This window comes from Crocodylus porosus, unplaced genomic scaffold, assembly GCF_001723895.1.
Source record: "Crocodylus porosus isolate Cpor-Errol unplaced genomic scaffold, CroPor_comp1, whole genome shotgun sequence".
Taxonomy (NCBI): Eukaryota; Metazoa; Chordata; order Crocodylia; family Crocodylidae; genus Crocodylus; species Crocodylus porosus.
The window spans coordinates 54,355,524-54,378,557 of record NW_017728931.1 but is presented as its reverse complement, the minus strand read 5'-3'; the positions used below and the strand labels follow the sequence as shown (position 1 = coordinate 54,378,557).

At 43.4% G+C, this 23,034-nt stretch overlaps 2 protein-coding genes and 1 long non-coding RNA gene across 7 annotated transcripts in view; 2 read left to right on the top strand and 1 right to left on the bottom strand.

Annotated features, from left to right (window-relative positions):
* Positions 1–339: 339 nt before the first annotated feature.
* Positions 340–15,821, bottom strand: XRCC6 (X-ray repair cross complementing 6). 4 transcript variants are annotated; one of them, XM_019545027.1, is made up of 12 exons: positions 15,667–15,819; positions 14,520–14,644; positions 13,843–13,981; positions 12,834–13,088; positions 11,794–11,977; positions 9,979–10,165; positions 8,415–8,583; positions 6,950–7,111; positions 4,645–4,774; positions 3,232–3,332; positions 1,678–1,791; positions 340–848 (listed from the first exon to the last, which is right to left on the bottom strand). In XM_019545027.1, exons 1-12 carry the CDS (start codon positions 15,737–15,739, stop codon positions 649–651), a joined length of 1,839 nt encoding a protein of 612 aa, XP_019400572.1. In that variant the 5' UTR covers positions 15,740–15,819; the 3' UTR covers positions 340–648. The 4 variants fall into 4 exon arrangements, 3 of the variants coding, with proteins under 3 accessions (XP_019400572.1, XP_019400573.1, XP_019400574.1); XM_019545028.1 differs by having other exon boundaries at positions 13,843–13,986; positions 14,525–14,644; XM_019545029.1 differs by having other exon boundaries at positions 756–888; positions 15,667–15,821.
* LOC109316741 lies at positions 3,291–5,370 on the top strand. The gene is made up of 2 exons (XR_002102910.1): positions 3,291–3,374; positions 4,933–5,370. It is a non-coding gene; the product is annotated as an uncharacterized LOC109316741 (long non-coding RNA).
* A 299-nt stretch (positions 15,822–16,120) lies between the features above and the next one.
* DESI1 (desumoylating isopeptidase 1) overlaps positions 16,121–23,034 on the top strand; it is a 16,712-nt gene continuing 9,798 nt past the window's right edge. Inside the window, exon 1 of one of the 2 annotated variants that reach the window (XM_019545032.1) lies at positions 16,121–16,376. In XM_019545032.1, coding sequence (XP_019400577.1) covers positions 16,286–16,376 — 91 coding nt within the window. In that variant the 5' untranslated portion in view covers positions 16,121–16,285. The remainder of the gene's footprint in view (positions 16,377–23,034) is intronic. The other variant, XM_019545031.1, reaches the window with a different exon arrangement.

Genomic DNA, 23,034 nt, shown 5'->3' with positions numbered 1-23,034 from the left:
AAAGAAATAGATTATGCAAACTATTTAAATAACTGCTCAGCAACATTTCTGTACTTACATCTTTTTCAGTTTCTGCAGACTGTTTCTATTATGCTGTGGCCAGAACAGAAAGCAATTTGTTCTTGTCTAGCAATTTTGATTGATGGGCTTTGTGTATTGATCAAAAGAGCAAGGAGCCATGGTTATAATTCTTGTAAACACAAAACTTGAACAGTTAAGCCAACAGCAATAATTCACCTAACCAACACGGATTATTCCATTTCTTTATTTTCAATAAGCAAATCTGGTTGTATATGTCACATCCTTTTACCATACCAGCTGCCCCAAAATAACACAGACTACAAAGTATACTTGCATTTATTTAGAAACCTAGATAGCACAACAGCACTGATTTTAAAACATAAGTCCAGAGTTGGGGATAGCTTGTTTTTCCCTTGGCTGCCATCAGCAAAAAACAAGTTGGCATATACCTATCACCAGCAGGAGGATAAACTTTCTTCTCCACTACGGACTACAACACTCGATGCAGAGTTATTTTCTCCTTCTTGCCCTCTGCCTCTGGATGAAAACTGAACTCAGGCCAACAAACCAGCCCTGTAAGGAGACTGAATTTAGCAGAAGGGAGTCACCCTAGGCACTAGTTCCTGGTTAATGCTTCCTGAAATGCTCAGTTAGTGCATCCAAAAGTTCTTGCTTCTTCCCAACAACCTTTAGCCCATAAGCCTTGCATGCCTCCTTCAGAGCAGGCACAGTAAGCTTGCCAAGAGTGCCCTTCTGCACAGAACTCCTCAGCTCATCCTCAGAGATTTCTATCTTGGGCTTTTTCTCCACTTGCGCATCACCACCTCCTGTTGCAAAAGGGAAGTTCGATCATTGACATTAGAAGGACTATTAAGACAGGAAAGATAGTTCAATCAGTCTAGTAACAATTAGTACGTCATACCATAAAGGCAATGCATCATGCACACATGCAACAAGTTTCTATGTTATGTATTTCACCCTAAAAGCAGCTACAGTTCATTGTGTTAGTGACACCATGAGATCATGCACAACAATGAGATATAGATTTTATAAGCTCAGAGGAAACCTATTCTCATGTGACACTCTATGTGATTTCTATGGGGCCAGCAGAATGCAATTGCTCAATACAGAAATTGGCTAGGACACTGAAGCTAGAACCCCTATTTTTAGGTGCAATGGGATCCAGCCCACAAGTTGTCCAAGCTTCAATTTTTCATCCAACTGGTAAGGGATTTTTTACCACAACCCTGCAAAACAGTAACGAAAATTTAACAGCTCATGCAAAGTCTTCCCTCAGATGTACAAGGAGGTAAAAAAAATGCAGGGTTTTTATTAGTCTCTCAAAAATATTCAACTTGGGCCAAGTAAGCAACTACACACCCTCTTCCTGCAACAAGCTGAATATCCTTCAGAGGTTTCCCATTCAAGTGGCCTAGTTTGACCACACACTACTTTAGCTTGTAAGATTTGCCAAGATCATAGTCCAAGGTAATATATTATTTTATTTGAATGTGGATGTGGAGCAATTTATAGAGAGTACTTTTCACTTTAAACCCCCAAGAGAGAGAAAATGAGAAATACAAAAGCCTCTGAACAGCTGACAACAACAGCATGTTGCATCTCACAAAACCCTGGCCTGTTGCTTTCACTACTCACCTTGCTTTCGTTTCCCAGCCTTTCCCTCAGGACTGTAATCAGGTGGATAAACCAGCTGCTTAAACTCTTCTACTAGATTACCCAGTCTGCGATTCATCTCCTCAGCTTTAGGCACTGACAAAAGAAACAGACTTGTACTCACCAAAATGCAGCCCACACAAAATGTAATCACCAAATTCTACTGTATTAAAAAATAAATGCTTTTAAAGAGTAGCCATCTTTCCTAAATGCTTTCCAAACATGAAAAATGAAATGCAAAAAGTACATTAACAGAACAGTAACCAAATTTTGAATGTACAGGAATCAGGAAATGAGAAAGTTAAGGTTCTCAATACTGTCACTAACATTGTATAATGCACAGTTGATTAGACTTTGTTGTATATTCAATAGGGAAAAAAAGTACATGCCTATATACAAAGAAAACCAAAGAGAAAATATAGCAGGATGTGGGGAGAAAGGTTTGCCATCTCTTTTAATTTCATAATCTTTTGCTAGCCCTATTTTTTTTAAGTTACCTGTTTTTTTCTCATCAAGACTGTCAGTTCTTTGTGGCAGAAAGTCTTTTTGTCATGTTTCTTTATACTGCTTAGTACAATAAAGTCATGATTCTTAAGTGGGGCCCTTAGACTGTACTATCATAATGCAGGAAAGCAGTAATTTTACCTGAAAGTACAGAGAAGTGAGAGAGAGAGAGAGAGAAAGAGAGAGAGAGAGAGAGAGGTTACTGCTTTTCCAGAGAGGTTATTGCTTTTCCTGGAAAGAGTACCAAAGTACCAGAGCTGTGTGCTCTTACTGGCCACGGGGCGGCATCATTTCCCACCAGCAGACGGCCAATGAATTTCATTCATTTTTTCAAAGTGAAATACCAGTGGACTTTTAGGGAAGTGAATTTTAAGCCAAAAAGCTGTCTGCCAGTATACAAAGACTGTTCAGTCATTATTTTAAAAGATAAATTAAACAATTCCTTTTTACTTTCATTGGTCATGATTTTAATTCATTGGTCATGATTTTAAGACCTACTGAAGTATTTTGTCAAAAAAAGAGAAGGCAGGGCGTAGTTGCTGTTTAACATCTCAAGACCTAAATTTTAAATAGTTCATGTTTAGGACCTTTGGAAAAGCAGTTGCATCTCTCATGACTTAAGTGAAAAAATGCAGAAAATTTAGCTCCAAGTGATAGCAATTTGGTCTTAATTTAGACCATGCAAATATTTGCATAGACAAAAATATCACCAGTTTCTCAACAAGACTAGAAGGGATGTTTTAACAAGTATACATTTTGGGAGTGGGGGGAAGCAAAGGGCCAGGGATAGCAAAAGAACTGCAATAGCAAAACCAGAACTACAAAATTTAAAACAGCCCTTGAAGCAGATCACCATCACCACATATTCCAGATTAAGTCTTAGAACTGCACAATGCTAACAGTTTTGTTTTGCTTTTTTATAAACACAAAAGGAGCCCTTTTGGATTTTCCAATAACACATTTCTATGACCCAGAGTGGAAGATGCAAGTGACCTCTCCCACACTCTTTTTGCATCAAGTAATAATTCTCACTTGTCAGATCCTCAGCTTGTTCAGGCTCCATCATGCCCAGTGCCAAGGCCTCCAGGTTCCTAAAGTGCTGCTGCAGGACAGGGTTCTCAAAGCTGTCACTCCTGTCAACAAAATCCAGAAATATTCAACAGAGATGCCAAGAAGTAAGTGTAACTTATTAGCAGGACTGCAAACATGCTTATTCAAAAGCCATCATTGGCCACTTTTTAGTAACTTTTATGGGAATCTGAAAAAAAGCCTGAAGGGGTCACCATTCCACATTAATACTGGTTTCGCTCTGTCTACATACCCAACATCTAAACATACACCTCCTTTAAAATAATTCTCCTTCTTATGGTGGAGACACCCCAGCTCAGTAGTAACTATTATCTTGTGTTTTCATTTCAAAGACCCTTCAATACCTTCCTTACAAAAAGATCAGGCAAAGGCTCTTATTCCACCACTCAAATACACTATCAGACCAGGGTATAACATCTCTTTGAGCCAAGTCAAATATTTAAGGAGTCTCATAACGTACTGGTACATTTGCTGTAAGGCATGCTGTGTATGGGTACATCAAAACAGTTCTATCAAATAAGCAGAGCTGCATATACACAGTGACTATTATAAGGGTAAAAAAAAGGTAGCAAACTACTTTGCAATCAATGTCCCTGCAAGTTTCCCAGCTAAGCACAGTGAGATAGGTTACACTGGAGACTACCAAAAAGGGTAGAAAGTCCCCTTCCTTTTGTGTATGCACACACACACATGCACATGTGATTCTGCAGATGTGTGTGCATACATGTTCTACAGGAAAATGAGGCCTCCTTTGATAAAAAAAACAAAGTTAATTTTCCCTTACAAGACCAATTTGGGCCTGCATATGTAATTTCTACATGCGAGACAAATTAATTGTGAGACAAAGATGGCAGGACTAATTGAATTTATCTAGACAATGCACCCACTACAGTTATCTTTGATCAAGTGTAGCTACATGCATTTCATGGAATTTTGACTGCTGGAGCAGAAACCCAGCGTATTACACCAGCCCAATGAGAACAAATCTTTAGATATGTTCTCAAGTTTTGCAACCAACCATTATAAATTAACACTGGTAAGAGGTCCAATTTGGCCACCATGTTTGAACCCATCACACAGTTCAAGTGTTACACAACCAATTTCAAGCAATGGTTTTTTCCAATGTTTAGTGTCAATGTGTTCCTGGATGTCCAGAAAGCCTACTGGACTCAGAGGTGTTAAAAAAAAGAAGCAGCCCTAATTATATTATACATTGCAGAGTCTTAGCTCCCTAATGTGTTGAAATTTATGATCTTGTGCAACTGCTTTAGCTGCTTGCCACTGAATAATGTACAATATAGCAGGTGACAGGCTTTATAAAAACATTCATGTCCCACACCTCCAGCTTCCATTCACCTGTATTTGAATCGAAGCTTCTGGACTATTTCCTTCATTTTGTCCACTTGTTCTTCATTGGCTGGCACCTTCTCTGTAAAGTCAATTTTCCGTATGTCATCTGCATAGGGCAGGAAAATGAGGTGGAAACCTAGGTGGCAGAAACAGATATACAAATCTGTCATCCAATGACAGCCTCAAGACACATGACAGAAGCCAAAATGGCTGTAAACAGTTTACTCATACTAACTAGACAGTACTATATGCAAGTGCACACACAAAATTAACAAGTAACTCTTTCTTTTTCAGAAATGTCCCTATTCTCAGTCCTGAATTGCCAAGAGTATCTTTATACAAATTCAAAGATCACCTCAAACACTTAGGCTTCTGGACATTACCAAAACATCATTACCACTAATAAAAATACTGAAGAACACCTGGGAGAGACTAAATACACAATGGGAAGCTAGAATCTGAAGTTTAATGCCATCCAGCAGTTTCCTGCATCACCTTCCAATCATTTGAAAAGGAAAAAATCCATCTCACAGGGATGTTAAAAAAATTAAACTGGTGCTTATAAAGCACTTCTGTGATAACATTCACTAAATGTGGGCACCATTGTTCTTCTTCCTTGTCCTCCCCAACATAAGCTTTACCAGCTATAAGAGGAGGGAAGACAGAAGGAAATAATCTACTCCTGCTTCCTAATCATATTCTACTCAATTGATAAAACTGGGGTGATCAATACATGAAATTTGTTGCTCCTCATTACCTCTAAGTGCCCAACAACAGAACAAATTCACGGAACAGCAGAGGACTCTAGGCAACCAGTAGTGAAAAAGGTTTCTCCATTTTAAGGTCAATCATCTACCCTGCTAGCAAGGGACTAAGAGGGAAGAGAAGTATCACACCTATGTTAATCTTGGAGGTTATGTTTCCTTGGGCAAGTATGGACTTAAACGGAGGTTTTCAAAAGGCTTTAACTACACTGTTATTTAGGCTCATCAGATTAACATGGCATAAACTCAACTATACCAACACCAGCCTGGTATTAGAAATTAAGGGTGCACCAAGCGAGATTTTGAGAGCCAATACCGATAGCTGATTTTTAAGGAGGCATATTGGCCAATACCAATCTGATTTCCAATACAACTTCATCCAGCTGGTGAACCTGTTGTAGTGGACAGGGAGTGGAGAAGGAAAGGGTGTGGGGGGCAGATCAACGCCCACCACGGTGAGGGAGGGAGTGGGGCAGGGCTGCCCAACTGGGGTGGAGCAGGCATGCGATGGAGCCGCAGCTCATCTGGGGGGCGCAGGAAGAGGGAGTGGCTCTCACTACTATATGCACCCCAGGAAGGCACTGGGGGCAGGGAGGAGCATGTGCCCTCGGATCTGCGTAGGGCAGGGCAGGGCAGGGCAGGGCAGGCTGCAGCTGCAGGGTGGGGTCAGGGTCCACATTCTTCCCGGCATGTGGCGGGGGGCCTGGGCCACATTGCACTCAAGGTGGGTGGTGGCGACATTGGGAGGGGGCTACAGCAAAATTTGGGGTGGCTGCAGCCACCTGTGGCCCCTCTCCCAGTGCCACCACCACCTGCTCAAAACACAGTGCGGCCCCCAGCTGCAGCCTGCCCCAAATAGATCTGGGGGCACGCCCCCTGTGCCCGGGGTGCACACTGCAGGGAGAGCCGCCCTGTACCCCATGCCTCCTGAATGAGCTGTGGCTCTATCCTGCACCCTGCCCCACCCCAGCTGGGCAGCACCTACACCAGCCTCACTCTCTCCCTCACCATGGGGGGCCTTGATCTGCAACCCCATACCCCTTCCCTCCTCCCTCCTCTTCTACCACAACAGATTTACCAGCTGCACGCATCTCTCCAAGCTGCTGGGCTCCATTCCTCACCATCTATGTACTGCACTGCAGCTGCATGCACACCCAGACATTTATTGGCCAAATTATCAGCCACATCAGGCCGATTTCCAATATAGTCAATTTTCTTTATATCGGTGCTGATCCAGTATTGGATCGATGCATTGGTGCACCTCTATTAGAAATTCTTAGCAGCAGGTACCCCATGTAAATCTCTCAGAGCATTTATTCTGCATGAGTCTGTCCCAACATTTTAAGCAAGCAACTCTGGCCTGAGTTGCTATGAGCAGCTTGCAGTGTCAGATTCTGGACATGGAAAAATGGCAGCAAGAGATTACAGACAATTATTTTCTCTTCTGTTTTTGAGATGCACAAGAAACACCTTGCAGTACACAGCGTACTTGCTGTCTAGTTCCTTCTTTTCTACTGCAATAAAGAAAAATGCAATTTTTCACACACCTGGAGAGGCTGTCTGCACATTCTGCTCATCCAGCTCTTCCTTTTGAGGGATCATGGCCACAAAGTAGGGGGGAGTGTTCCGGCGGGGGACATATCTGCACAATGCCATCACTTCTTTCTCCAGGCACTTGGTTAATAAGGCATTAAACAGGGTCATACTTCCTACACAATAAAGGCTGTATCAGTCAGATTTGGGTACAGGGCTCACCTCTGGAGATTCAGGCACATAGTCTGAAAGTACTGCAGGTTTAGCACCTGTCACTCTTTGGCAATATCTATAAGATTCCAGACAGGAAAAACAACATTAAACTGTTATGGGGGACTGGGAAGGGAGGCAAACCCTCTAGGATGAGGACAATATGTTCTCTGGACAAAAAAGGGCAAGAGAAATCTGATGAAAGGGCAGGATTTGCCAATATATGAAAGAAGAGGTATCTGTCCTGATAATAGACGTGCCACCCATTCAAAGAGAATATAAGGGACAACAAAATCAGGTTTGCTATGATGTGAGCATAAACACCCTCCATCCTTGGAGATCCAGTCAGTGGCACACCACAAGCCTTCAGTATTAAGAATCAGGGTCAAAACTGTTTTTCAGGAACAGTCAACATTAGCCTGTTTTTTTTACCATAGAGGTTGGCAAAAAAATGCATACCCAAACTGTACATCCACTGAACAAGGCATGTTGCTGGAAATACTGCAAGGCAGTGAAGTGGACAATCAAGTATCCGGTCTTACCTCCCTGAAGGTGTTGCACCCAGACAGCAAGTGCGTCTGGGACTCCGAGGGAATGGAGCAACCTGTTCTGACAGAGCCCTTTTTATAAGCGACACACTTACTGAACTACTTCTACTTAATCCCACTTCCCTTACACACCGTGACATTGTCCCTATCCCAAATACACAATTAACATGGTAAAGGGAGACAGAGAGGCCCCTAAAGTTCTCTCCTTCTAGCTAATATAAACCAGCATCAGAAAATACTGCTAGCTCACATGTTCTTTCTTAGCACTGCACCTATCCTTCTAGCTGACATAATTGCAACTTCTGTATCCAGATGTCCTAACCATCTCTCTCAAGCTCTATGTCTTGATCCCTTGTTGATTGAGTCTCCATACACCTCAGGTTTCTAGATAAGTATTGCCATGAATGACAAAAATCTTATGGGGTGAACATTAGGTCAACGACAATGAAAAAAAAGAAAAAAAGAAAATAGGGTCAGCATGGAAAATGAAGCCAAAAACATGGGTGATAATGGCGAAAGTGTGCATTAGTCAAATCAATGAATCAAAGCTAATTTGTTCTAGACAAGAAAGCACTAATGAGTCTGAATATCTCATGTCCCTCTTCAAATGATATTTGTCCCACCCTTCCCCATCCCCCATTTCCCTCCCCACTAGGAATTAGTTTGCAGCCACACTACAAGATGATTGCCTGTTGGGTCTTTACACCCCACCTTTTCTTACCACTCATCAAGGACTCCTCAGGATAGATGAACTGGGAGGGCTTAATGTGATGATGCTGTTTGAGCATTGCCAAAGGTTTGAAGCCAATCAAAACCAAACCTGGGGAATCAAATTTCTTCAGTTCCTCAGTCTCCTCTTTCTCCAATACAATCTGACGGTTCCCATATGTCTAAAATGGGGGGGACGACAGTTTTAAGAATAGAACCAATTGAATTGTCCCATATATCATGAAGGAATGAAGAAGGGGAGGCAACATCAGTAGCAAAGGGGTGGGGTGGACGAAAGGAAAACCAATAACCTGGAAGTATTTGTCCACAATGAAAATAAATACCAATATGCTATCCTTAAAGCCAATTTAAACAAAATTTACTGTGTTAAAATCTGAAAGGCAGCAGGCCTTAAGAAAGGCCCATAGCCAATCTACAAAGAATTACTAGCAACAAAGGAGAAACTTGTGATCCTTTCAATTGTATAGTCATTTTTTTAGCTGTTATACACACAATATCTTCATTTAACCTATCCCTTGCAATCCTCCTGAAGATTCACTTCATAAACCTGTGCCTTAGTTTCTATAGCACCTCAACAGTCCCCTCTAAAAAAGTGGTGGTGGGTTATGGAGCATTGCTTGCAAAAAGAGAAAAACATGCATGTGAAGGGCTAATCTTTTGCTGAATTAATTATTTAAGGTGAACAAATTAGCCACAATCTTCCACAGCAAAATATTATTAGCAGTCCCTTGTTTAAAAGCGCTGCTGTATATTTATATTCACAAAGTAATTGATAACTATGTTCAGTTATGAACTTTAATCCAGTCTACAGATGTCACAGAGATTTTGATTTTAGGTTTATGCTTTTCTTAGAGATCTTTTACTGCAAGATGCTGTGTTTTTGACATACTAGCTGCTTAATCTAAAGATACAACACAGCCAATAATCTTATATTTCCATAACTCCCTCCATCCCAAAGCTTTCTGAAGCATTTTATAAACTCCATCTTAGCTGTAAAAATAAAAATTCATCTATATCTGACCAGAGACTGTGGTAATCATTCTGATGAACAATGCTAGGGCATGAAGAACAAGGAAATCTGCTTTGGCTTTAAAAATAAATAAATATATACATAAATAAATGTCAGAACACTCACACCTTTACTCTTTAGTAAAGAAGTAGCACAGTATCATTATTTAAGTGATTAAAACACTGAATAGGCTATCGAGATGCAAGACCATCAGTAGAACTACTGTCTACTCTTTCAGACAAACTTGAATCATTGCAAAGGGAGAATGCAACCCACGGCCCCCAACCTCAAATCCATCAACAGCTGTCCTTTTATGGAGGCTAACCCACATAACAACCTACTCCAAGTCTGCCTAGCTTCTAAATGCAACAGGATCACATTATCTCTAAGGGAAATGAAACAAGCAGTATAAACCTGTCATCCTCTGCATTTCTGTGGCTCACTTAAGAAGAGCCATACAAAAAGAAGTAATGGTTTTGGTAAGTCTTTTGGTGCCCCTGCAGATCCCACACTGAGAAGAAAAGCAAGAATATATGGGATGTATTACCTGAGCTTTCTTGGTATCACTAGGTAGAAGCAAACTACCTGTCTCTTTGTTAAATGTTCGTGTCTTAGTTCTAACTGGCTCGTTGGTTTCCCGATAAAGCTTCACTGGATATGGCTTTATTGCTTTTTGGACCAAGTTGTAAACACCAACAGTGAAGGATATGTCTTTGCGCAGATAAAAGTTTATCCTGTATGGGAGTAACAGACAAACAGAACGAAGACTTCCACAGTCAATCTCCAAAAAGAAGTTCTCTCTTCTAGCGATTTATTCTCTCAGATTCTCTTTTGTTCTCCCCCAAACATCACATGCGTTTCTGAAATAACATTACCAGTGTTGTAATGCCGCTTCTCTAAAGATATCTTAATTTTGACATAGAACTGAGAGTTCGCCAATATAAATAGCTTAGTACAAGTCCTCAATGCATAAACAACGTGTAACTGTTGATGTGGGGGGCACAACTCCCTGAAGTGAGTGTGGACAGACCACAATACAGGCCCAGGCTAACCATCCTACACCACTCCCATGCTGAACACACATGATGCCCATTGAAATGTGTCTCCTGCTTAAATGAAGAGGTGGCAAAACTCCCAGGAAGACAAACAATGTAAGACATGTAGTGCAATAGTAAGGAAGTGCCTTGGAAAAATAAAGAGTAATGTGTACAACTGAAAAACAATCTTCAAATTCTAAGAAGAAAATGGTGGGAGGTGCATTTACTTTTAGGCCAATGATGTGACATCAACATAAAATGAAAACATCTGTTAGACACTGTCCTCTTGGATATAAATCTGGCTACTAAACTGGGGTGAAAACAAAGATGGGCAGGACTTCTAAGAGCTCTAGTCTACTCCATCCAGAACCTGTATGATCTTTTGACACCTAGCATCTGGTGAAAGGCCTCCACAAAAAATAGACAGATAATCATAGGATAAATGTTGGCAGAATGAAAAATGGATGTCTGATAACTCCTTGAAAAGGAAAAGCCTAGGTAAATCCACAGCATTAGCTGTATAAACTCCAGTGCAACATGTCCCTAAACATCACTTACCCACTCTGAGTCAAAATCACTATCACCAGAAAATGAGTTACTTAAGCTTACGGGAAGCAAGTAGCTCCAAAGGCTCTTTCATCACTTTTGAAAAGTTCTTATTAAAATGTTGTGGGATATTTAAAAAAGGGGAGGTTTCAGAAAGGTCAAGCCCAGTCTCAATCAGATAACAAGAGCCTGCAGAGATACTGGTCCATATGAGAGTAATTCATAAAAGACTGACACAGCTCTTAAGCTTATTCCATCTCACTGTGTTCAAATCACACTTGAGCACATGAAGAGGGTCAATTGATCAGTTTTGTGCCAAGATTCAATTTAAGAGTAACCAACTTACAGACTTTTGTTGTTGTTGTTTGTTTTGGGGGGTTTTTTGGGTGAGGGGTATAAATAGTTTCTGAAATGCCAGAAAGACAAGTGAGTTAGACTCCATACCCATGTACACTGACCAAATCAGGTTCCTGGGTCAGGATAGAGCAAGCTGCCTTTTTTCCCTTTCCAGGATGATGACTTCATACCTGACTCAGTTGGGAAGATGGCATATAACAGCCAGGATAGGGTTTAGTTCAAAGCTCCATTCCCCACTACTGAAAGCCTCTAGTCAAAAATCTCCAAAAGCTGGGGAAGTTCCACCAATCTTGCACTAAGTAATTAGGATCTAGAAGTGGAAATGCTGCTCAAACACTACCTTTATAGCACCATGCTTCCACCAAGGAAGCCTTTCCAGAGGTTGCTGATGCTATTTCAGATGTTGAATACTTGGCACGCACCTGGCTAAAGCCCGTTTCCTTGTCTCCTTTGCTCGTACTTTCTTCATGAGATCTTCCAGTTTCCCTGACTCAACAGGCTGGACTCCTAAATCCTCATCTTCTGCTACGTTAATGATATCTCTGTAGAACTTGGATATATCGAACCCCCCAGGCTTCTTCAAGTGCATTAAATCAAGGATGATACCTAGTCACAAAGTAAAGATGTGGGGAGGGTTAGGTAAATTGATTTCTATGTACTTCCAGCAGTACATTTCCACAATACTCAGATATTTCCTTAAAATGGGAAAGGAAGTTGAAACATGCATAGATTTTGCTTTTCTATTTGTGTTGGTCACTAAAATAAAGTAATTAATGAGAGCTGGAAATTGTTTCTTTCACAATTGATCAAGTCACATAGCAGAAAGAGTAAGGATGTGATCTAGTACCTAGTACACAAAGCATCACTGACAGCTGTCCATGACCCTTGTTGTACCAAAAATGGCCAAAAGCTGTGGCTGTGACATAGGGAATGTGATTTTGTGCTGCTATTTTGTGGTTGACATCTGACTTGCTTTAGGGCAAGAAAACATAGGCAAAGCAAACCAGAGCTGCCCATGCTCTCTGGCTGCCTCAGGCAGGCATTCCCAGGGCTTCAGGGGAAATGGGAATCTCCAAGATGTGCTGATTTGAGCCCCTGAAGCCCTGGGAATGCCTACCCAGTTTCCCCAATTTTGGAGTCATCTAACTGGTGGTCCTAGCCCCATTACCATGCTGGAGAGACTCTAGGCATGCATTTCTATAAATGGGGAAACCCTGTTTATACCCTTAAATTCTATTTGCATACAGGCACCTCAAGCATTGTCCTGCAATATTGGGCACTGGCTGCTCCTGGAAATGACAGGGGTCCGACCTTGCAGGGCAATGGGTAACATTCATTTTGCCCAATGAAGTGGATCAGCTGTGCCAGGACTTATCCCAGAACAACTGATCCACTTTATTTGGTGATCTTTGTTTATACTCTTACTCTTCATGAAGCTCCATCACTAAGTGAAAATCCTGACCTGTGTCTCGAAGGTCAGCAGCTCTGGTCCTAGCTAGCTTGGTTTTAGTGCTGTCATTGGCATGAGGGTTATCTTCATTGGTGAACAGCATGATCCTTTTGTGGCTCATCTTGAGCTGGACATCACTGAAGAGATTAGAGCAGGCCCAAAATGCCTCACCCAGTGAGTATTCATTACTATGGCCAAATGACTCATGAAAGAGTGCTTTTCCCCGGTTTCCCTTGTACTGGTCCAGTTCTAGCACTCGCTGTGCACCTAAAGGCAAAGAGAGCAAGAGCAGAAAATTGGTCTATACTGCCTATGGTTCATGCTACATTTCCAACCCAAGAAGCCTACAGCTCCTTATAGTTACTGTGTCATTGCATTATCACAGCACTGCATTCTGAAGGCATGGTTAAGATGTTCGATACTTCAGGTGCATGAGCTCGTAGATAACTGGTCTATTTTTCAAACTTTACAGGTTACCCAACCTTGACCAATACCTCTTCCCTGTTAGTCTATTTGCAGCTCCCCTCCTCTCTCATAACTGCTTGGACAATGGGTGACATGCCTTGTAGGGGTGTGTGTGTGTGTGTGTGCGCGTGCGTGCGTGCGCGCGTTCTTCATATCCTGCTTCCTCACTTGCTTCTCCTTTTTTAAACTTTCATCCACAAATAGATCTTTTCTCCCTTCTTAATTTCCTTCCCCTCCCCAGTTTTAGTTAATTAGCAATGATTTTTAAAGTTTTTTGAGGCGTTAAGACCCTTCAAATAGAATTGACTGCAGGGAAAGCAGTACAGCAGCCAGCAAAAGAAAATCAAACTATTAACAGTATTTTTTGCCTGACTAGGCAGGGAAGCACCAACCAGAGAATTTATTACACCTATGAAAAAACTCACAAAAACTGTAGTATTCTAGTTTCTCTCACAGCATCAGCTCCCTTGGGCATGAGACAGAGGGAGGCCTGATCGTATGGACTTCCCCAGTTCCAATTTTTCACAGAAACCTTCAGATCACTGTTACATTTTACCTGGATTGTCCAACTCCTGAAGAACATAAACATGTTTGAAATCTGCCGAGTTTTTGTTTTTCTCAGTACCATAAAACACAACGCTCAGGAGGTCTCTGTCACTACTGATAATCTTGCTGGTATACACATTCCGGATGCACTGGAAAGAAACCACACAGGCAAGCAAGGAAGAGTGCAAAACATTAGTTTCAGGAACCATAATAGAGTTCAGCCGTCGGCAAGCAAACAGTTTGCGCTGGCAATGCCAGGGACTGGCACAGTATTTTAAGTCACATCTCAGCACCAGCTGCGCTTTCTGGATATTTATGACTAATAGTTGAACATTAATACTCCATTGTTAGAGATGAGGGCAAGAAAACACAGAGTTTTCTTGAAATGTTATTCATCACACGGATTTTAGTCCTTATTGTATCACCTTATTGATGAAATCCAAATGCTACTTTGTCTGACTAGGAATTTGATCTTGCCAACTCCCAGCTGCTGTTCTTGCTGCATAGATTTACCTATTTCTACGCCACAGGTCTGTGTTCAGACATCACCATGACCTACATAAACAGGTTAGCTGAAAAGGTGAACTACATTACAGCAAACATAATTTTACACGCAATTTATAAAGCACTTTAGGATCCTTTAAACTACAAGACAGGCATCATCAGTCACATCTTTAATACCCTTACCTGGATTGTTATCTCAAAAGCAGTCCAATCATCATCATCCTCACCTTCTTCATAGGACTGAAACATGGCTTTGGAGGCATCAACTAAGAAAATCAGACTGTCCCGACCTGAGTATTGATAATCTCCTTTGAAAAGAAGAAGAAAAATCCCAACAGTCATAAAAATCAGGCTGTCCTTTTCTTTCTAGGCAAAGTACCCAATACTGGTTGTATTTTGTAACACCAGTAAATATAAAGTGGGCCATGTGTTAACCTAGGCCAGGTGCAGACCTTCATTTCAGCTGGTAAGAGTTTCTCTGACATTCTTACCAGTAGAAAAACCACTGTGGGGAGCAGGGGGAGAAGAGCAAGAATGTCCATGCATTTCAACCTCCAGGCTAGAGAGCACTACTGGCACACTCTCTTGCCAAGGGGCAGTAGTGGGCTGCTCCGTGTGTCACCACTGCCCCAAGGGGAGCCTATTCATTGACAGCCTACCTTCTCCTCTGCCTGGGAAAGAGACAGACAGCCCAGAGAGGGCTCCAGAATGCCTGCACCACCAGCCATCTGTCTCTTTTCCTGACAGTCTCCCATCATGGGTACCCTCCCAGCTCCTCCCACAAGGCCCCCCCAGAGATGGATGCCCCAGGCCAAGCCACAGCAGAGCCGTGTGTACAGTGCAGCGGGAACAGCAGCAAGGGGCCCAGAAGCCTCTCTCTCAGCAGAGACGCAAGGCATGTGCCTGGGCTAGGGCTGCCAACCATCAAGGATTGCCCTGGAGTCTCCAGGAATTAGAGATAAATCTCCAGGAGATTGAGGAGAGTCACACGCGAGAAAAATGAGGAGGTGCTCATTAAAATAAATATTAAATGTTGAATCTGATTTATGTAACACTCATGTGCATTTGTTTTCCTGAAGCGAAGTCATTTATCTCATTACATCATGTGAGGAAGCCACCCGGAATAGGTTCAAACGGAGCTGGCAACCCTAATCCGGGCAGCATCTGGTCTCCTGGCTGTACCAAGCCTGACACTTCCTAGCTGGCCTCCTCCTGCCCGGCCGAGCCGCTATGTCCCAGCCAGCGGGGAGTCTCTGGCCGGAAGGGTGGGGGGCGCAGGAAGAGGACAGAGGCCCCGAGCTACCAGCGGGGACCCGGGCCCGACACTGACCGGCAGGCTCCGCGCCTTCCTCCGGCTCCTCTTCCTCCCGCTCGCTGTGGTAGTAAGACACCCAGTCCGACATGGCGGCGCCCCCGGAGGGACACACAGACGAAGGCGTGAGCGGCGCTGCGGCCCCGCACCTGCTGCGGGACTCAGACTCAAGCTCCGGCCCCGCGCGCTCAGACGGACAGTTACCTCCGCCCAACAGCCCCACCGGAAACCCACTCAATCACCTCCCGCAGAACTGAAAGCCACCCAATCCCACGAGGCGGAAGTAGCAGGAAGCCCTCCCCCGCGGAGGCGGAGGCGGTGTCGCGTTGCCATGACCACACCCACCCCTGACGACCGGGCCTGCCGAACGCGCGGCGCATTTCCTGGTTACGGCCTGGCCCGCCAATCGCGGGCGCTGTTCTCCACCCGCAAGACCTTTCCACTTAAGCCAATCGCGGCCGCCGCTCCTCAGCCCCGCCCAGGAGAGGGCAGTAACGCCCTCAGCGCGTGGCCGCGCTCCTCTAGCTCGGTTCCGCCCAGCCCAGACGCCGGCTGCTACGGCCGCGCGACGCATGCGCAAAGGGAGCGCTCCTCTGTCACCTCACGGTCGGGACCGCCGGCGCCGTCGCCCGCCAGTATGGAGCCGCCGCCTGCCCTGCACCCGGTGAAGCTCTACGTCTACGACCTGTCGAAGGGCATGGCCCGGCGCCTCAGCCCCCTCATGCTGGGTACGGGACCGGGGGCGGAGGGGGGAAGGACCGTTGGATGTTCCGCGTCAGGAAGACGCCGGCTCAGCCAGGGAGGGAGGGAGGCCGGCCGACCGACCGACCGACCCACCCCTGCGGCCCTCACTTTATATAAAGAGAGAAAGGGAGATATATAGAGATATATCTCTTTTCATATAACTATATATAGAGAGAGAGAGAAACACACACACGCACACAGGTGCGCTTCTCTGGACCTGTGTATACAGGTGTGTTCATGCCTGTAGACCCATGTACACATGTGCGTGGGAGTATATTGTACATGCACGCATAAAGACCCATTTACCTGCGCAGGTGTATAGGCCCATGTACATGCGTGCATGTGCATATAGACCCCTGTACACACACACACATGCATGTATTTACATTTATACATACATGCATATAAACACACACGTATAAATCCAGCAAAAAAGAATTAGCTAAATAAGCAGCTGGAGAGGGTGAAAGGTGAAGGGGGAAGAAAGCAGCAAAGGATTATAATAGTGAGGCAGAGGGAGTGAGAACTAGTTGTCTGCCCCTTATATTTTGATTAGGTTTTTTATTTAAATGCATTATACCCAGTGGCACTTTCCAGGCCGTACATGGGGTCCTTCACTCACCAAAGAGTAGCAGACTTGAGGAGCAGAAGGCAGTGCTTGCATCTGAACTTGAATGAGGCAGGGGAGTGGGTGGGGGGGGCAGGCAAAGTAAAATGGTCCGAGGAGGTGAATGGGAGCTGGCTTGGGGTTAGTGAGGCTGACCAATGAAGCCTGGCAGCATAACCAGCCAAGCTGGTGCTTGGGTTTTTCCACCTTTATTTAACCACTGAAGCTATACTGGATGCGACCCTGGTGCTTAATGCATAGACCACATCCATGGTGGTCATGGTCTTGTGCTTGGCATGCTCCGTATAGGTGGTGGCACTACAGATCGCTTTCTCCAGGAAGACCTTCAGGACCCCTTGGGCCTTCTTGTAGATGAGGCTGGAGATACTATTCACACTGCCATGGCAAGCCAAGCAGCAGATGACCAGCTTGGTGATGCCCTGGATGTTGTCCCTCAGCACTTTCCTATGGAGCTTGACACCACCTTTCCCCAGCCCCTTGCTGTCCTTGGTGTGATCAAATGTGTTGACTGAGATTTTGTGCAAGCTGGGGCTTGGACCCACTAGTGTCTAGCCTCACTGGAAGCCAGCTGGAACATAAGAGTTGCCATTGCCTAAGTCTTGCCCAGTCTCCTCTGTAACACCACAGTGGAGCCAGGTCTGGCAGCAGCAGTAACACTGGCAGTGGCAACTGAACAGAAAGAACTGCTATTGCAGGGGCTGCTAGGAAGCTGAGTATGGCCACCAAGCCAGCCCCACCCCACTGTGTGCCTGGGGACAGCAGGACTGGTCACACACGCAATGGTCTGGGCTGTGCCTGTGCCTGAGCCAGACAGAACCAAGGGGTCCATCACAGGCTGGATAGAATCCCTTGGTGGGCCAGATTTTGCCCACCCCTGGTCCAAGACCATGACCCTACAGCATATCAAATAGGCCAAAACAAGTCAATTCCCTCAGTCTGTCTTCAAGAGAAGTCCTGTTACCTAGCCCTCCAACCATTTTTGTTGCCCTGTACTGGACCCTTTTCAATTTGTCCACATCCTTTCTGTAGCAGGGATCTAAAAATGGACACAGGACTCCAGGTGTAGCCTCACCCGTGCCAAATAGAGGGAAAGAATCACTTCCTTCGAATTGTCCTTTGCAAAGTCCTCACTTTTTAGTGCAGTATATGTAGATTTAAAAACAGTTAATGTCAGTGGAGTCTTCCTATTGGTTTTTAAGCAAATAGTTTTTAAATTCCTGCTTCTAGAAGGGGAAATATTATTTTTAAATTGAAGGAAAGTGTGAGTTTGTGCAACTTGCTATTTAACTGATGAAACTTTTATATGGTGTTTAGTTACTTGCACCAACACTCCACTTTGGGGAAATAAGACCTGTGTTTTTGTCATTAGAGGATCTCTTCTCTCCTAGCTCTCCTTTTTAAGCTCTTGATTGCAGTTGTCATTGTTTTATCCAGTGACTTGAAAGATTTATTGTTGGTGTTCTGTATCTTTCTCAAACTCTTTTTCAATATGAAGCAAAGCCAGATTGGAGGAAGAGATACTTTGAAATCAAAGATGTTACATGCTGAGGTAAAACATTCGTTCACCCACTGAAACAGCCGTAGTTTTCTTTAATAGATGTAGCTATTAGTTATTTTAGGAGTCAAAGTACTGTTATATTTGCAATGTTTTAAATGTGTCTACTAAAAGGGCTAATCTGGGGTCTAAGAAGTTCTGATTCAGAGATTGTACCCCTAAATCTCTTGCTACTAAATAGCTACTGATGCCCCTTTCTTCCAAGAATGTGTCCAATCCCTTTTAGCTTATTTACCTTTGCTTTGCTAATGTAAACTTAACCTGAGCCCTAGAATAAGTTTTGCTTGTAGGGTAGCTCAAAATCAGTTTTCCTCCAACATAGGTACTCTCACTCTTTGGGGTTTTGTGAGGAACTTCTAGGAGTCAAACTCCTTCCCTGCTCCTTCCCTGCTCTACCCCTTCTCACCACTGGATGGGAAGCAGAAAAATGTCTAAATTAGTCTACCATATCGCTTTGATTTTTGGTGACATTGTAGTTGTAGGGTCACAAACTATTACTTTTCCATTGTCCACAACATGGAATCATAGGGATACAATGCAGCTTGGCCCAAAAATGTTCAGGAACAGTAGCCATTGATGAAAGCAGTTTGTGTTTCTGTTCAGTTTTGTTTGTTTGAACGGAGTGATAAGAAATGTTTTCAGTCGGCTTTTGATGTGAGAAGAAGAGTAATTCCTGACTAGCAGGACTGAGAGGGAGGAGATCTGATTGGAACCAAAGGTTATTTACCTGTTTCAATATTATTTAGTTCTAATGGATTGATGCTATCTTCAAACTTAAAATGAGGCAGTACACTCCAAATTGACTGCAGTACTAAATGGACTATCAGCCTGGTGTGATGGTTTGACAGATTCTGACCAAGAACTTGTCCTTTGTTAACTGGCTGGCCATTGGATTGCTGACTTTGAAGTACTTTGGCTACTCTGCTTTGTTTCTAAAATGTGAAGTAGTGATGTAGGGAAAGGACAGTCTGTAACTTTTTTGTGGCAACAGCTACATGTCGTACTAGCAGTCTGATGTAAAGCTTCCCAACAGGCTCAGTCTCTGAACAGATGCCCCATGTACTGTTATCTCAGAAATTGCTGGCATTAGTTTGATGTGCCTGCCTTAAAAGAAAGGGATGGTTTGCTGTCCTGTGGGCTTAGATAGATGAAAGCCTGAATTATTCTGAGCACGAAGACCAGTACATGCCAACAGCGAGTCTGCAAGATTGACAAGAAAAATATTCCTGTGACCCAAGTCAATAAATTCAGTCTCTGTCTGATATACAGAGGCAGCATTTTAGAGAGATGTAAATTAATCCTAACTACAACCAGATAATGTAAAAAAAATACTTTGTCTTCAGGCTTTCCTCTCTTGAAAGTTATACTCTCACTAGTGCACCAGTAACAATTTTTGTAGCTAAGTTTTGACTTGTGTTGAGAGAGGCCAGAAATATGAATCAATATGTACAAACTTGTACTGATTTAACTAAATTGAAAGAAGTTAACTTGCTTTAGCCAGACTTAATTCTTGCCTAAGTATCCATACATGAACATGTATGCACCCTGTACATATAGCTAAAGCAAGCTATCCATACATGAACATGTAGTGAAATAAATCTGTTTTCATTTTATTTCAAATTCATATGTGATCCCAGAACTAAGGTTTTTAGTTCTGGTACCACCCAAGATGTAGATCTCAGAATCTTATTGCTTCCTGAATTTCTATATGATAACTTTTAGTATTTCTATCCTTTTCTGTACGGTAAAAATCTGCAGTGACTTTCACAGTATCCAAATATTTATAAAATGGCATTCTGGAAAAACAAAGCACTCGGAGCTAACCTGTATGAGGCTCCACACATGAAAGAGAAGATTCATAAATCAGAACAAAGTTCATGCAGTAGCTAATAACTGGTTGAGTTGAGGCAAGCTATGACACAGTCTTGGACTAGAGCCTACTAGGCCTTGGTTGATCATAGTGACAAGGCAAACTACAAGATATTCAAGGTCACATGGATTTGGTGACTAGATTATTCCAAGGCAAGATGCTTGGATTTTATCCTTTATGTAACAGTAAATCTTTAATGTGTGTTTCCCCCTTGCTATACCTGATCTTTATGATTTCCTAGAGGTCTCCCCAAGGGGATGAAGAAGGGTATCCTGCTTGCCCCATGTACACCCCGTTCTCTCTTCAAAGGGCCATAAATTCCACATTAAGTTCCCTGTAGCAAATAGGATTGTTTCCTTAGAAACCCCGAGCAGTTTCACCCTGTGAGATGCATAAGCTTAATAAAATCACAGAAGTTAGGGAGGAAAAGAGCTTTATTACATGGTTTAGTGCTAAAACCCTTGTCATCCCTGGCCAGAGCAGGATTATTCCTTACAGTATTCTTGCCATAGATATACTCAGTTTAATTCAAACAAGGCAGCTTTCACCCTTTTTTTAAGGTGATAATCCCTCAAGGCCACCTTCTTACAATACAGGTATTTTCAAGGAAGGTGAGTAAGCACTGGGCAAACCATGGTTAAGAAATTCATAAAGTGATCTGGAGGAGAGGCAGGAATTAAATGACGTGTTGAGGGGGAGCAGATTTCTCTGGCATGGCCCACCACTCCAAAGCACAGTAACAGGTCTGATGCCAGCAGCAGTCTCTGCCCTATTTCCCTACCACTTCAGAGGAACAGGGCCTGAGATGCCTGAGAACATCCTCCTTTCTATTGGCATCATGCTGCAGCTCAAATGCTTCATGCTACATGTGGAAAAAATGCTTGACTAATTAACAGAATATGCTTTCTTAAATGGCATGGCAGTTTAAGTGACTAAAAGTGCTAACCTTTAATACACCCTATTTCCTTACTTCACAGATGAAGGAACAGGTGCTGCTCTCAGTGCCGCAGTGTCATGCCAACGCAGACGCTGGCTTTGCATCTTATTCAGGGTATACAGTATCTTGTGTGGTGCCTGTCTCCTTGTATAACTTTCATGCATCATAGATACACCCCGGTTCAAACTGATTAATCCGGAGCCCTCTACAAGCATCTTATATGGAATTAAACTACATGTGTCTGTTCTCTGTTCTGTAAACCTCAAGATTATTAAATGAACCTTGCCAATATAACAGACTGGCAGCCATCTAATCTTCCTTCTGCTTGGCTTTCAAGACAAACCCAGACATAGAAGAGAGATGGCTGCCCTATGGTATTATATAAAACAGTCTCAGTTTCTAGTTTAAAATGCCCTTACATTCTAACAATGACCCTGTGTCCCAAGTTGATCACAGAACATGCAAAATCTAGTCATTCTTCCAATTCCTGCTGTTAATCTGAGGGCAGTGGGATTGTTGTCCACATCTAAGAGTCTTGGCCTTTTCTCTTGTTTTCACATTATTTAGGTTGGCTTAACAATTGCTTGGAGTTAACAAGGGGAATTTTAAATAAAGCAGCAATCAAAAACAGTTCTGCGTATTCCCATTCAGTGAAGTATCCAAACCTACAATTATTTCCATTGATTTTAGTGGAATTCCTTGCACCTTTAAAGATACACAGCATAGAACTGGGTTAGGGTGTCCTGCATCTTCCTGCTGAAACTGTTGGACTGTGCAGAAAGGAATGCAAGATTTGGTGTGGGGGAAGTGTGTGCAAAGAGAAATGTAACTCTGTAGCTTAGTGGGTGGAGCACTCAGCTAGGAAGGGGAATCCTGGATTCTGATCACTGGTTCCTGAACTGTGCATTTTACATTAGTCATTGTATAGTACAGTGATCTCCAACCTTTTTAATTAGGAGATCACCTTTGGCATTTGAAAGCAACCCAAGATCTACTGTGCACTGCCACCATCCCTTCCCCTCCTGCCCACCAGGTAAATCTGTGGGGAAGAAAGGGGAGGGGGAGATCGAGGCAGAGGAAAAAAAATTATTTGAGGGCGCACCTCCTCCGCAGGTAAGTCCCACCCAACTGGGGCCCCACTTAATTTACCCCTGCTCCTGCCTCTGCAGCACTCTCTCTCACTGTGGGGGCCTCAATCTAGCCCCTGCCCCTTCCCTCCCCCACGGATTGACCTGCTGGGCTGGAGCACATGCCATGCATGCATGCGGGCACTCAGACCTTCACCCCAGCTCGGATCTACAACAAGAGGCTCCAAGATCTACCGGTGGATCAAGATCACTAGTATAGTGGAACAGTTGCCAATAGAAGGATGAAATGTCTCCACCCAATTTAGCCCATAGCCTGGTAGGCCAGAGTACTTGTCTGGCAGTAGGACAAAATATGGATTTGAACCCTCTCAGACAAAGGAGGAGATTAGGGACACATTTACATCAGTGTAATTGGTTTTTACAGTAGTATAAAAAAGGAGTGGATAAATGCTGTGCTGCCCTACACCATATAGGTTAGACAAGTGGGCAGAAAACAACAGAATGCAGTTCAACAAGGAGAAATGCAAAGTGCTGCATCTAGGGAGGAAAAATGTCCAGCACACC